The sequence below is a fragment of the Cinclus cinclus genome, unplaced genomic scaffold, assembly GCF_963662255.1.
Source record: "Cinclus cinclus unplaced genomic scaffold, bCinCin1.1 SCAFFOLD_32, whole genome shotgun sequence".
Classification (NCBI taxonomy): Eukaryota; Metazoa; Chordata; class Aves; order Passeriformes; family Cinclidae; genus Cinclus; species Cinclus cinclus.
In genome coordinates, this window is record NW_026912098.1 from 908,177 (window position 1) to 921,080 (window position 12,904).

Genomic DNA, 12,904 nt, shown 5'->3' on the forward strand with positions numbered 1-12,904 from the left:
CTTTGATTTTGGTTACAGGTGTGTCCTCTATCTCTTCACTGTCTCTTTCTCCATGACAGAACCCAATGCCCAGAGTGCAGAAATGTCCAACAGCAGCTCCATCAGGCACTTCCTCCTGCTGGCATTGGCAGACACGCGGCAGCTGCAGCTCCTGCACTTCTGCCTCTTCCTGGGCATCTCCCTGGCTGCCCTCCTGGCCAACGGCCTCATCATCAGCGCCGTAGCCTGCGGCCACCACCTGCACACCCCCATGTTCTTCTTCCTGCTCAACCTGGCCCTCACTGACCTGGGCTCCATCTGCACCACTGTCCCCAAAGCCATGCACAATTCCCTCTGGCACACCAACAACATCTCCTACTCTGCATGTGCTGCTCAGCTGTTTTTCTTTACATTCTTCATTGGAACAGAATTTTCCCTCCTGACCATCATGAGCTACGACCGCTACGTGTCCATCTGCAAACCCCTGCACTACGGGACCCTCCTGGGCAGCAGAGCTTGTGCCCACATGGCAGCAGCTGCCTGGGCCAGTGCCTTTCTCAATGCTCTGCTGCACACAGCCAATACATTTTCCCTGCCCCTGTGCCAGGGCAATGCCCTGGGCCAGTTCTTCTGTGAAATCCCCCAGATCCTCAAACTCTCCTGCTCACACTCCTACCTCAGGGAACTTGGGCTCATTGGTCTCAGTGGCTGTTTAGGACTTGGCTGTTTTGTGTTCATTGTTTTCTCCTATGTGCAGATCTTCAGGGCTGTGCTGAGGATCCCCTCTGAGCAGGGAAGGCACAAAGCCTTTTCCACCTGCCTCCCTCACCTGGCTGTGGTCTCTCTATTCCTCAGCACTATTTTTATTGCCTACCTGAAGCCCCCCTCCATCTCCTCCCCATCCCTGGATCTGTCCCTGTCAGTTCTGTACTCAGTGGTGCCTCCAGCCCTGAACCCCCTCATCTACAGCCTGAGGAACCAGGAGCTCAAGGATGCCATGAGGAAGTTAATGACTCTGTATTTTCAGAACCATTAAACTCTTTTCTGCAGAACATTCAGAATGTAACTCCCTACAATCTCAACCTTTTTCCTCTCATATCTGTCCATTTTTTCTATGGTACCTTTTTCTAGTGGTGTTTATTTTTATTAAAACATACAATAATATTACTCTTTGCATTTAATACATTAATATCTATCTTTCTTTGGAAACACAAAACTTCCAGGAGGTCTGTTCCCTTTGCATTTAAATCAAAACAAGTGCCTTCCCTTTCCTGTGAGTCCAAGATGCTTCCCCAGCCTTTCTCTGTCTGCACAGGGGCAGTGCCTGTGAGCAGAGGTGGAGGGATCAGACTCCCAGCACAGCAGCACAGCCAGGGACAATGGCCCTGGCTCTTCCCACACCTGCTCTCCCCAACTCCACCCTCTCCTTCCCAGCCCTTCTGTGGCTGTAAGGCCGCAGTGCTCCGGCAGCTTGGGCACTGTCCTGCTGTGTGTCCGTGCTGTGACCGCAGGCAGGGACAGCCCATGGGCACAGCTGGGACACAGCTGGGCTGCAGCACAGCAGCTCCATCAGCAAAGGGCATCTCCTGAGGGCAGGCCAGGAAGGCTTTGCCCTCCTCCAGAGCTGCTGTCAGCAATGTGCTCCAGGAATGCCCTGGCAAAGCAGAGCCCAGTGCCTGGGGCAGAGGGGCAGTGTGCAGGGGGCACACAGCAGTGTCCTGGCACAGCCAGAGCTCCTGGGATGGACCTGAGGGAGCAGCAGAGCAGGGCCTGGGCTGTGTCTTTCTTCTGGGCACAGCCTGGGAAGGTGCCCCAGGGCAATTGTCCCACACCAGCCCCTGCCACCACCAAACCCAGCACTGGACTCTGCCCCACCTGCAGGAGGCTGTTTGTCCCTGCATGGAGGGACACCAAGTGAGCAGGCCAGCAGGCCATGTTTGCTCTGTACTGAGGAGATTTCAGCAGAGTGCTGTGTTTGTGTGGGGAGATGAACCTGAGTGAGCACAAACACCATCATCAGCACTCGGGGGGGGGGCACAGTTCTGGGGACACAAACAGTGCCTTGACGCCACTTCACCCTGGAAAAACACCTGAACTCAGTATTGGGCCATGGTTAGGACTGTATAAAGACAGAGAAACATCCAGGGCAGGGAAGCTCCAGGAAAGAATGCCCAGGACAGCCAAGGACAGCACAGAGAGACCATTGGGGTGGGGAGAAATCAGAGCTGCCTCCCTTCTGAACCACCCCAAGGACCTGGACAGAGCTGTGCTGTGTTCTGGGCACTGACCTGGAACTGAGGGATGTGGAAAAGGCCTCTGGTGTCAGCGATGTTGACAAGGCTGGGCAGTGTCACTGTGAGACCTCTCTCAAACCCCTTGGAAAGGGCAGAGCCATCCCAGAGGGTCCTGGGCACTTGGGAAGGGCAGACATGGAACCAGTCTGCAAACAGGGCAGGGAGGGACACTGGGACAGTCACAGACTGGTCAGGCTCAGCAGGGAAGGGCATGTGGCAAATCCTCCTGCAGCCATTGCAGGCACTGGCAGCACAAGGCAGGGATTGCAGAGCCCCCGTGGGAGGGAAAAGAAGGGGATGTTGTGTGCCCAGACTTCAGCCAGGCCTGTGACATGGTCTGCTGTGCTCTCCTCAGAGCCAGACTGGAGAGAGCTGGGCTGCAGGAGTGGGACATGGGTGTCTGGGAATTTGGCTGAACAGTCAGGGTCAAATGTCACCCATGGGACAGAGTCCTCTTGGCAGCCACTCCCTGGTGACATCCCTCAGTGACCAGCCCTTGACCACCACCGTGGAACATTTCTATTATCGCTACAATGGCATGAAATGCACTTTCAATTCCTTTGTTTGTGGATATTCCCATGCTACAGGGAGTCTGTGACCAAACTCATCCAGTTAATGGTGACAGCGGAACATAATTGGGCAAGATGATTGAGTTGGGTAAATTTGTCTTGATGTCAGGTAGCAACCAATCCAGTAGAAAAGGCAGAAAAAAACTTATGCATCTAAAGAAAGGCAGTTTGAAGTGGAAAAACCCAAATCCAACAAAAAAAACCCTACCAAAAAATGCTGTCCAAATGTACGCACAGCAAGACAAAAATCCCACAAACAAACCAACCACATAAAGCAAAGGCCAAACAGAAGGTAAGCAAATCCAGGGGAAATCTCCTATCAGTGGAAAATGTTTAAACACCTTGTGACAGGAGAGGATTTTGTCTATATCAGTGCTGTTTGGAAAGAAAAATGTCTCTAAATAGAAATCAATCCCCTACAGCCCTTGCCCCCCATTTCTCTCAGTTTATTTCTGATCATGGTGTGACATGGAATGGAACATCCCTTGGTCAGTCCAGCCCGGCTGTCCCATCCCTGTTCCCTCAGGAACACTTACCCACCCCAAGCCCAGAGGTTGGAGGGGGTTGCAGACACCCTTCATGCAGGGTGAGCACTGTGACAAGGACAGGAGAACAGAACAACATTTACTCTTATCAAGGACAGTAGAACAGAACAGCACAGCCTTGGAGAAATGGATAAAGGATGTAGCTGAGGCAAACAGAAGCCACACAAATTGCAAGCAGGATGCCAGCTTATCTCTACAAGGCTGATAAAGCAAAAATTATGCAAAACAAGGAAATTGCCATTTTTCAAAAGCGGGGATTGAGGAACAGCCCCCTCACAAGGACACCAGATGTTGAATACAGACCTCACAGAAACATATAAGGACTTGTGATAAGGGGTATAAATATGTCAGCTAAAGTCAGAGGAGTTGGGGATAGCTCATGAATACATTATCAGTGTGTCTGATATAATCTCTCTTCATTCGATGCTCAGTGCACTTGAATGGATGAATAATTGCCCCTGAGTGACCACCATGGTATAATAAAGAATATCTGTTTCCAAATACTCAAAACTGTGTTCAGGAGTTTCTATCCCATGGGTTTCACTATAAGTGATTTCCTTGACTCCATTATGGCCCTTGCACGTTTTCACAATGGCCCCTTGGTTCCATGAGGTCCTGCTGTATGACCATGGACCCTTGGTTCCATTAGGGTCCTTATTGTCAAAATGGCCTCCTTGGTTCTGCACTGCCACAATGCTCTCCTTGGTTCCACGAGGCCTTGGTGTGTCACAACATCCCCTTGGTTCCATGAACTGTCATGGTGTCACCACGGTTTCTTGGATCTGCAGTATCACAAAAGACAGTTGGTTACAAGCAGCCCCACAGTGTCACAATGAATATTTGGTTCCATGGGTCCCCACAGTGTCACAATGGCCCCTTGGTTCCCCAAAGCCTCACTGCATAACAATGGCCCCTCAGTTCCACGAGGTTTTGTGCTGTCAAAAATGGTCTACTTGGTTCTGCAGTGTGAAAATGGCTTCTTGGTTCCATGAGGCTCCTCAGTGTCACAGTGTTCTCCTTGGTTCCATGAAGTTCCTCAGTGTCACAGTGGTCTCCTTGGTTCCATGAGGTTCCTCAGTGCCACAGTGGTCTCCTTGGTTCCATGAGGTTCCTCAGTGTCACAGAGGTCTACTTGGTTCCATCAGGCTCTGCAGTGTCACAATGTCCCATGGTTTCCATGAGCTTCTGTCCTATCAACCACATCCTTTGTTCCAGTGAGACCCTGCAGTGTCACAATGGCCCCTTGGTTCCATGAGGTTCCGTGGTATTGCCATGGTCTCCTGGGATCTGCATTGTCACAATGAACAATTGGCTCCATGGGACCCTGCTGTGTCACAATAAACCCTCAGTGCCATGAGGTTCTGGAGTGTCTCAATGATCTCCCTGGTTCAACGAGGCCATGGAGTGTCACAATGGCTGCTTGGTTCCATTGCTTCCATAGTGTCAACAATGGTCTCCTTGTTTCTGCAGTGTCACAGTGGACCCTCGGTTCCATAAGGTTCCCAAATGTCACAGGTCTCCATGGTTCCATGTGGCCCTGCTGTGTCACCACGACCCCTTGGCTCCATGAGTTTCTGTGCTGCCAACAATGGTTCCTTTGTTCCAATGAGGTGCTGCTGTGTCACACTGGACCCTGGGTTCCATGAAGTTCTTCAGTGTCACAAGGGCCCCTTGGATCCATGAGGTCCCACAGTGTCACCATGGTCTCCTTGGATCTGCATTGTCACCATGGACCATTGGTTCCATGTGGCCTCGCTGTGTCACAAGGGTCTCCTTGATCCCCTAATTCCCCTCAGTGTCACAATGGAGCCTTGTTTCTGGGAGGCTCCGAGCTGTCACCATTGTCTCCTTGGTTCCATGAGCCCCTGCTGTGTCACAAGGGTCTCCTTGGTTCCACGAGGATACAAAAGCTTTGCATAAACATTGAGCAACACCTGCTTAACACAGCTGGGAACATCTGTCTGCATTCCAAAGAGGGGTTAAAGGTGAGAATGGCACCAGCAGCTTCCATCTGCAACAGAGACACAGGGAAATGACAGGGACAGAGAATTCAGCTGAAAGAGTCAGAGAATTCTGATAACAGAGATCATTTCTGGTCACACTGTCCCTTGTAGAAAGGTGACATCATTCCAGGCAGCCTGTACTGAGCATGTGGTTCCTGAGTGGGGCTTTGTTGTTTAGGAAACCTGCTCAGGCTTTTCCATTCTTTCCTCACAAACAGGAAAACTTCTCCAATTATGTCCTCTAAGGAGCCCATGATGAGCCTGTGTTGGTGATGGAAGCTCAGAGGGACTGACATTGAAACTGCATGAAAAACAGAAACTCCCCAACAACATCTCAGTGTTAGAGAATTTAGGCATTTCTTTATTCCGGCCAGGGTGTTTTTGTGGCCAGCATGTGCAACAGAAATCATTCCAATCACACTTGCCGGCGTTTCACCGTGAAAATCATTCCATCACACATGGTTCTTTAATAGGCTTTTCACATATTTATACAGACAAACCCTAAGAAATGCCTGTTTCTGTAAAAAAAATACTGACCTTAAATTGCACAGCTCTTAAGATTGGACTTCCTATTGATTATTGATTCCTTTGCCTTTGATGTGAATTAACCCCTCATTCTTTCACTGTCTTCCAATCTTTTCCCAGACCAGGTGTCTCCACCCACACTGGGGGTGATGTTCATTAATGTTTGTTTACCTCCTGTGTATCTCCTGTCTATTCCCAATCTGTAGATGTTAAACTCATCAGGTCAACCTCAGTGAACAGAGTCTTTTGAAGAAAAATTTCAATTCCCCTTCCCCTGGGCAAAGGCAAACCAACCCCTGACTGAAGTTACATTAAAAAAAATTAAAATTTGTATCATGTCCAACAATTCCATTAGGTTCCAGCTAACAATGCTCTCCTTGGCTCCATGAAGCCCCACAGTGTCACAGCTTCCCCTTGGTTCCACAAAGCCCTGCAGTGTCACAAAGTTCTCTTTAATTCCATGAGACCCCACAATGTCACAGTGGCCCCTAGGTTCCATGTGTCCCACACTGTTCCATGAATCCTTAGTTCCATGGGGTCCTGTAGTGTCACAATGATCTCCTTGGCTCCATGGTACCACAATTGCCACGATTTCCATGGTACCAAAACTGCCCCTTGGTCCCAGGAGGCCCCAGAGTGCCCCAATGGCCCCTTGCTTCCATGGCACCATGTAGTGTCACAAGGGTCTCCATGATTCCATACTGCCCTGCAGTGTCACAAAGGTCCCTTGGTTCGATGAGGTTTGGAAGAGTCACAATTCACTCCTTGGTTCCATGAGGCCCTGCTGTGTCACAATGTCCACGGTTCCATCAGGTTCCACAGTGTCACCATGGTGTCCTTGGATCTGCAGTATCTCAGTGGTCTCCTTGTACCTGCCAGTACTGGGCCAGTGCCTTTCTCAATGCTCTGCTGCACACAGCCAATACATTTTCCCTGCCCCTGTGCAAGGGCAATGCCCTGGGCCAGTTCTTCTGTGAAATCCCTCATATCCTCAAGCTCTCCTGCTCCAAATCCTATCTCAGGGAACTCAGGGTCATTGCTGATAGTGCCTGTTTAACTTCTGGATGTTTTGTGTTCATTGTTTTCTCCTATGTGCAGATCTTCAGGGCTGTGCTGAGGATCCCCTCTGAGCAGGGACAGCACAAAGCCTTTTCCACCTGCCTCGCTCCCCTGGCTGTGCTCTCCCTGTTCCTCAGCACTGCCACATTTACCTACCTGAATCTCCCCTCCATCTCCTCCCTATCCCTGGATCTGTCCCTGTCAGTTCTGTACTCAGTGGTGCCTCCAGCTCTGAACAGGAGCTCAAGGCTGCACTGTGGAGACTGATGAATGGACAATTTAGGAACCATTTCAGTTGTAGAAAATTTCTGCATAGCTCTTGTAATAACTAATCTTTGATAGTTCTCTTGGTTTTGTTACTGTTTTTTTTATTTCCTTCACTGTTTTTTTCCTCTGTTTTCAGTTTTTAATATTGTCCATAAACTAGGCACCTTGTTTCTGCCATCTCTCCTATTTTCTTTCCTATCCACCTTTACTGTGACCCACACACTGTGTCAATGCTGAGCTCTGCTCTTGGTGGTTTGAAATGAAATAAAGGATATCCCAAAAGCCTTTTCATGACAGATGCTCCTTGTGTTATCTTCCCTGGAGCTGCAGCAGCAATGTCTGTGTGCAGAGCTGGGGACAGATCAGTGATGGCACAGCTGGCCACACCATTCCTGATCCAGGCCAGGTGCCAGGGGCCCACCTGGGCACACTGCTGGCTCATGTCCACCCTGCTGTCCATCACTGCCCCCAGGTCCCTTTCTGCCTGGCCCCTCTCCAGCCACTCTGTCCCCAGCCTGGAGCACTGCAGGGGTTGGTGTGGTCAAGGTGCAGGACCCAGCTCTTGGTCTTGTTAAACCTCACCCTGTTGGATTTGTGCCCTGGATCCAGCCTGTCCCGGTCCCTCTGCAGAGCTCTCCTACCCTCCAGCACATCCACACTCACACCCAGCTTGGTGCCATCTGCACATTTGCTGATGGTGCACTGTGCTCCCTTCTCCACATCATCAATAAAGATGTTAAACAGGACTGGGCCCACACTGATCCCTGCAGGACACCACTGCACACACGCTGCATGTGGCACCATTCCCCACCACTCTCTGGGCCCCGATGTCCATCCAGTTCTTAGCCCAGGGAGGGGTGAACCGCTCCAAGCCACAGGCTTCAGCTTTTCCAGGGAATGCTGTGGGATAGGGTGTCAAAGGCTAAAGTTCAAGTAGACAACACCCACAGCCCTCCCTGTATCCACCAGGCCCTGTCAGAAAACTCCTGGTGGGCAGGAGCTGGGCAGGAGGCAGCCGTGTGCCCTGGCAGCGAGGCAGGGCAGGAGCACCCAGGGCTGTGGGACCAGGACATCAAGGACGTGGATTATCCAGGGCACTGGGGCCTGGTTTGGGTTGCCCAGGGCAGGAAAGATGTCTGGCAGCTGGAGCAGGGTGAGGGAAGGGCCTCCAAGGTGGGGCTGGAGCCCTTTGGCTGTGAGCAGAGGCTGAGGGAGCTGGGCTTGTCCAGCCCGGAGCAGGGAAGGCTGAGGGGCTCCTCATCCCAGCCTGGCAGTGCCAGCCAGGAGCTGATGGAGAACACAGAGCCAGGCTCTTCACCGGGGGGCCTGGGGGGAGACAAAAGACAATGGGTGGAAAGGGGGAAAGAGGGGAGATCAGACAGGACATGTGGAAAACTCTTGTTCCCATGGGCTCAGACAGGTTCTCAGATAATGCCCTATCACTCTTCTTTTCGATAATCAAATTCTGATCACATCTGGCCTTAAAGCACTTGGTCTGACCCAGTTTCTGACAGCTTGGGCTGCAGACTTGCTGAGGTCCCTTCCATCCTCAGCACTTTGATGATCCTGGAACAATGCTGCGGTCGATTTTGGAATGGGCCAGAGCAGATTTTTATGGGACAGGAGCCCTCTGGGGGTGTGGGGAACCTGACACTTGCAAGGTGCATGAACACATCTCACTAGCTGGGGCATTTGAGTACTTGAAGAAATATCCATGTCTTCCCACCAGGAGAGAACAGAAATTTCCTGGATATGTACTGATGACAGGAGAAGAAATCCTGCCCTTCCCCTCTACCTGTGTTACTACTATGCTGTCTATTATTTCATGTCCCTCTCCATTTGGGTGTTACCCGCTCTCCTGTTTAAATGGCCATGTCTAAGGATATCTATTCACTAGACCAGATGGTTCTATGGCCCTCCCATTGCTCCCAGATTTCCTTCTCCACTTGTTCTCTGATAATTTCACATCAGTCTTAGTTGTGTTTTCATTTGTAATAGAATCACCCTTTCTAATGTCTTTTTCTAAAACTGTTTCTGAATGGAAATCCCTTGTGCATGGTGGACATATCTGATACTGGTTTGACATTGCACAGAGCTGAGGGAAGAATTCTGATGTTTATTAAATTATAACATTGATACACTTCTTATGTTGGCCTATGAAGAGAAGCGTTCCTGTGCCTCTGAGTCTCAGCAGTTCCTGAGCCCCAAAGGACACAAACCTGATGAGCTGTGGTGCCCACTGCACTGGTGGCTCTTGCACCTCCCTCCATAGGCACAGCAGAGCTCCCTTGTCCCACAAAGTCCCTGGCAATGCAGGCATGAAGGAAACAGGACAGGCTGTGGGGATCAGGGGCAGGGCACGGCCAGGGATTTGGGGTGGTTGTGAGCCCAGGGCAGGAGCCGGCCCTTGGCCTTGCTGAAGCTCATCCAATTGTCCTGGGCCCATGGCTCCAGCCTGGCCAGATCCCTGTGCAGAGCTTGCTGCCCTGCAGCACAGCCACACTCCCAGCCAGCTTGGGCTCCCCTGGACACTGACTCAGGGTGCCCTCCATGGCCTGGTCCACATCAGCAAGGAACACATTGAACTGCCCTGGCCCCAGTCCTGAGCCCTGGGGACACCCCTGCATGTGGCTCCATTGCCCAGCACTCCTTGGGCTGCACTTGTGTTTGCCATGGAGCTGGGCCTGCCTTGGCTTCTGTTTGCTGACCCCAAATGAACATCCCTCTGTGTCTGGGGCAGCTCCTTCTCCAAGGAAAGCAGCTGGGACTTGGTGCCAAGGAGCTGAAAGCTGCAGGCACAGCCTGGACTGGAGGAAGCTCAGATTTGCACTGGGCTGCTCTGAGTGCCAGGGCTTGGATGAGGGAAATGGTGGGGTGGGGGTAGGGACAGAGTGTGATTGATTGTCAGCCATAAAGGGTCTTGTTGTTCATATGTGTTCAGAATGCATGAGGAGGTGCTGGGGATCAATATCAGCTGGAGATTGGCAATATCCATCTATAACCTGGAAAAGAATAAAAGGGAAAACCATATATTCTTGCTCATTGTTTTTAAATGACATGTTACAAATTCAGTGAAAGCTTAGACAAGTTCTGCCTTATGCTCAGGTTTCTGGAAGTAGCTCTGATTCAAGTACCTGAACCCCAAATTGCCTTTGCTCACAAGTTCCTTCTAATGGCAAATTATGTCTAGTATAAAATGAATTATATATTTTGAATGGACTCAAGATTAACAGACAAGAGACTTTAAATCAAATACTTAGTGCAAAGGATAAACGAAAGAAGTACAGGTAGATACAAACGCAGTGCACAATAAAGTTACCTATATTACAGCCAGTGAAGAAATTGCAGAGATCAGGAGTCAATGTAACTTACCACTGAACTGATGAGGGAGTGCACATGGAGCCCTTTCACTCAGCTTCCAGAAAAGGAACCACAAAGATTCATCATTCAGACTTGGGAGTGAAGCCCTACCTGTTTCCAGGGACTATGCAGAAGAGTTTTGTATGGTGAAAGTTTTGTGTATATTTTATAGTTTTTTAAACTGAAGTGTGTGTCACTCAGAAATTCAAGGCTTATCTCCCTCCCTTCATTCTGCTCTCAAGGCAGGATGTTCATGGACAGCTGGGAATTCCACCTCCCTGGCACCAGAGATAACTCAGCACAGGACAGATGTCCAGCCTGGGTTATCTCAGCAATTGCTGAGAGGGGGAAGATGCCCTGAGTGATGGCCCAGCTGATGGACAGAACAGATGAGCTGTGCTGTGCCACAGGGGAAGTCCTGCTGCAGGAACCTCATGGAACCAGGGGGCCGTTGTGACATTGTGATGGCTCCTGGAACCAAGGAGAGAGACCATGGTGACACCAATGAACCTCCTGGAACCAGGGAGAGAGACCATGGTGACACCAATGAACCTCATGGAACCAAGGGGCCTTTGTGACACTGCAAGGCCTCAGGGAAACAAGGAGTTCAAAGGTCTCAAACATTCTTCCCAGGTTTCTTCCTTGGGGAAGGGGGAACCTCCTTGGTGGCACCTTGGGCTGGCACACACCTGAGGAGTGACTCTGTTTTTAATGGAGAAAGTTAGGAATTCTAGATTCTTCTAAAAAAAGTAAAGGAAAATCCTGTCTCTGTCTGAGTGCAGCCAGTTCTCCAAGCAAAGCAGATCCCAGATGAGGGAGGACAGACAGGATGGAGTTGGGGAATATGGAGCAAGGTTATCCACACCGGGTCAGACCTCAAGTCACAGCTCCTCTGAGCAGGTCAGACCTACTGAGGAGAGACCCTGGATCAATATCAGTCACAGAGTGCTGCAGTCAACTCTGCTCTAAACAGAGCAGTACTAAAAACCATTCATTCAAAATAGGAATGGATATTTCTTAAAAGCTCTTTGAAATATTTCTCCCTAAGTGGAATTGAAATCCTTCCTGATGAACTGCACCAGACCAGAGGGAAATCAATGCAGACCCGTGGTTTGTCAGGACTTGCTTGATCCAAATGAGCCCCGTGGTGCTTTTGGTGCTGAACCCATGAACCTCAGGGCCTGACAGGAGATTGCAGTTATCTTTCCAAGAGTGAGAGTCAGAAGAAAAACCCAAAGTGTCTCAAAGTATTAATGGGTTCCACTGAGGTCCATCCCTAACAGGATTCTCTTTGACTCCTTTCTAGGAGAGAATTGTGGGCCACGAATGTCCAAAAACATCTGAGAGACTGAGAGATGAAAGGACAAAGGAAAGCACCTCAAAAATTGAAGTACCTTAAAGATCCCATGAGCCCCACTGAGTGTTGTTACTGAGAAAGGCTCTCAAGAGACTAATTAAACCAGAGAATGGGAGGCCATGATTGCACAAAGCTCTCACAGACTCCAAGGCAAAAGCAAAACCCAAAGTCCATGGAAAAACCTGCAGTCCCTCGGAGCATGAAGGAGCCCCCAGGGCCATTCCTGACCAAGGCTCCCCAGGGACTGGTCCCAGCAGATCCCTGAGGCCACTGGCATGTGGGGGGATGCTGAGGGCAGGACAAGGGCTGACAGTGCCCAGCCTTGCTGGGGCTGTGCCAGGAGGCCCCAGGGGCTCAGGACAAGGTGTCTGCTCACAGCCCTTGGTGGCACAGACCCTGCTGTGCCCCAGGCCACCAAGACTTGGCTTCTCTTTGTCCCCTCCTGTCATCACTGCCTCCAATTTCCTGCTCTGACTGCAACCTGGGCACACTTTCTCAGTTGTGTCCCTCAGTGGGAACCATTAAAAGTAAAAGAAACTTTGGACTTTGATTGTGACTTGGAGCTCTTGAGAGGTTTCCTAACAAACCACAGCTCTGCCTTGATTTCCCTCTGGTCTGGTGCAGTTCATGAGGAAAGCTTCAACTTCAGTTATGGACAAATATTACAAGAAGAACTTCTAAGAAATGTAACCACATTCCTATTTTAAATGGTGTCCTTTTTATTACTGTTCTCTATAGAGCAGAGGTGATTGCAGCATTCAGTGACCGATACTGATCCAGGGTCACTCCTCAGGAGATCTGGCAAAGGGGTTTTCCTCTTTTCTTGAAGCAATCTTCTAATTTCCCCCACTGCAATCAGACACACTCCTCAGGTGTGTGCCAGCCCAAGGTGCCACCAAAACCACTGCAGAGCTGCCCTGGGCCAGCTGTGAGGGTGGATCATCAT

General features: G+C 50.3%; 1 protein-coding gene across 1 annotated transcript; it reads left to right on the forward strand.

Annotated features, from left to right (window-relative positions):
- Window positions 1-250: 250 nt before the first annotated feature.
- LOC134057266 (olfactory receptor 14J1-like) lies at window positions 251-1,015 on the forward strand (the record flags this gene model as incomplete). Its single annotated transcript, XM_062514263.1, has 1 exon — window positions 251-1,015. A coding segment is annotated over one exon (765 nt), but the record flags the coding sequence as incomplete, so codon positions are not given.
- Between the last annotated feature and the right edge of the window lie 11,889 nt (window positions 1,016-12,904).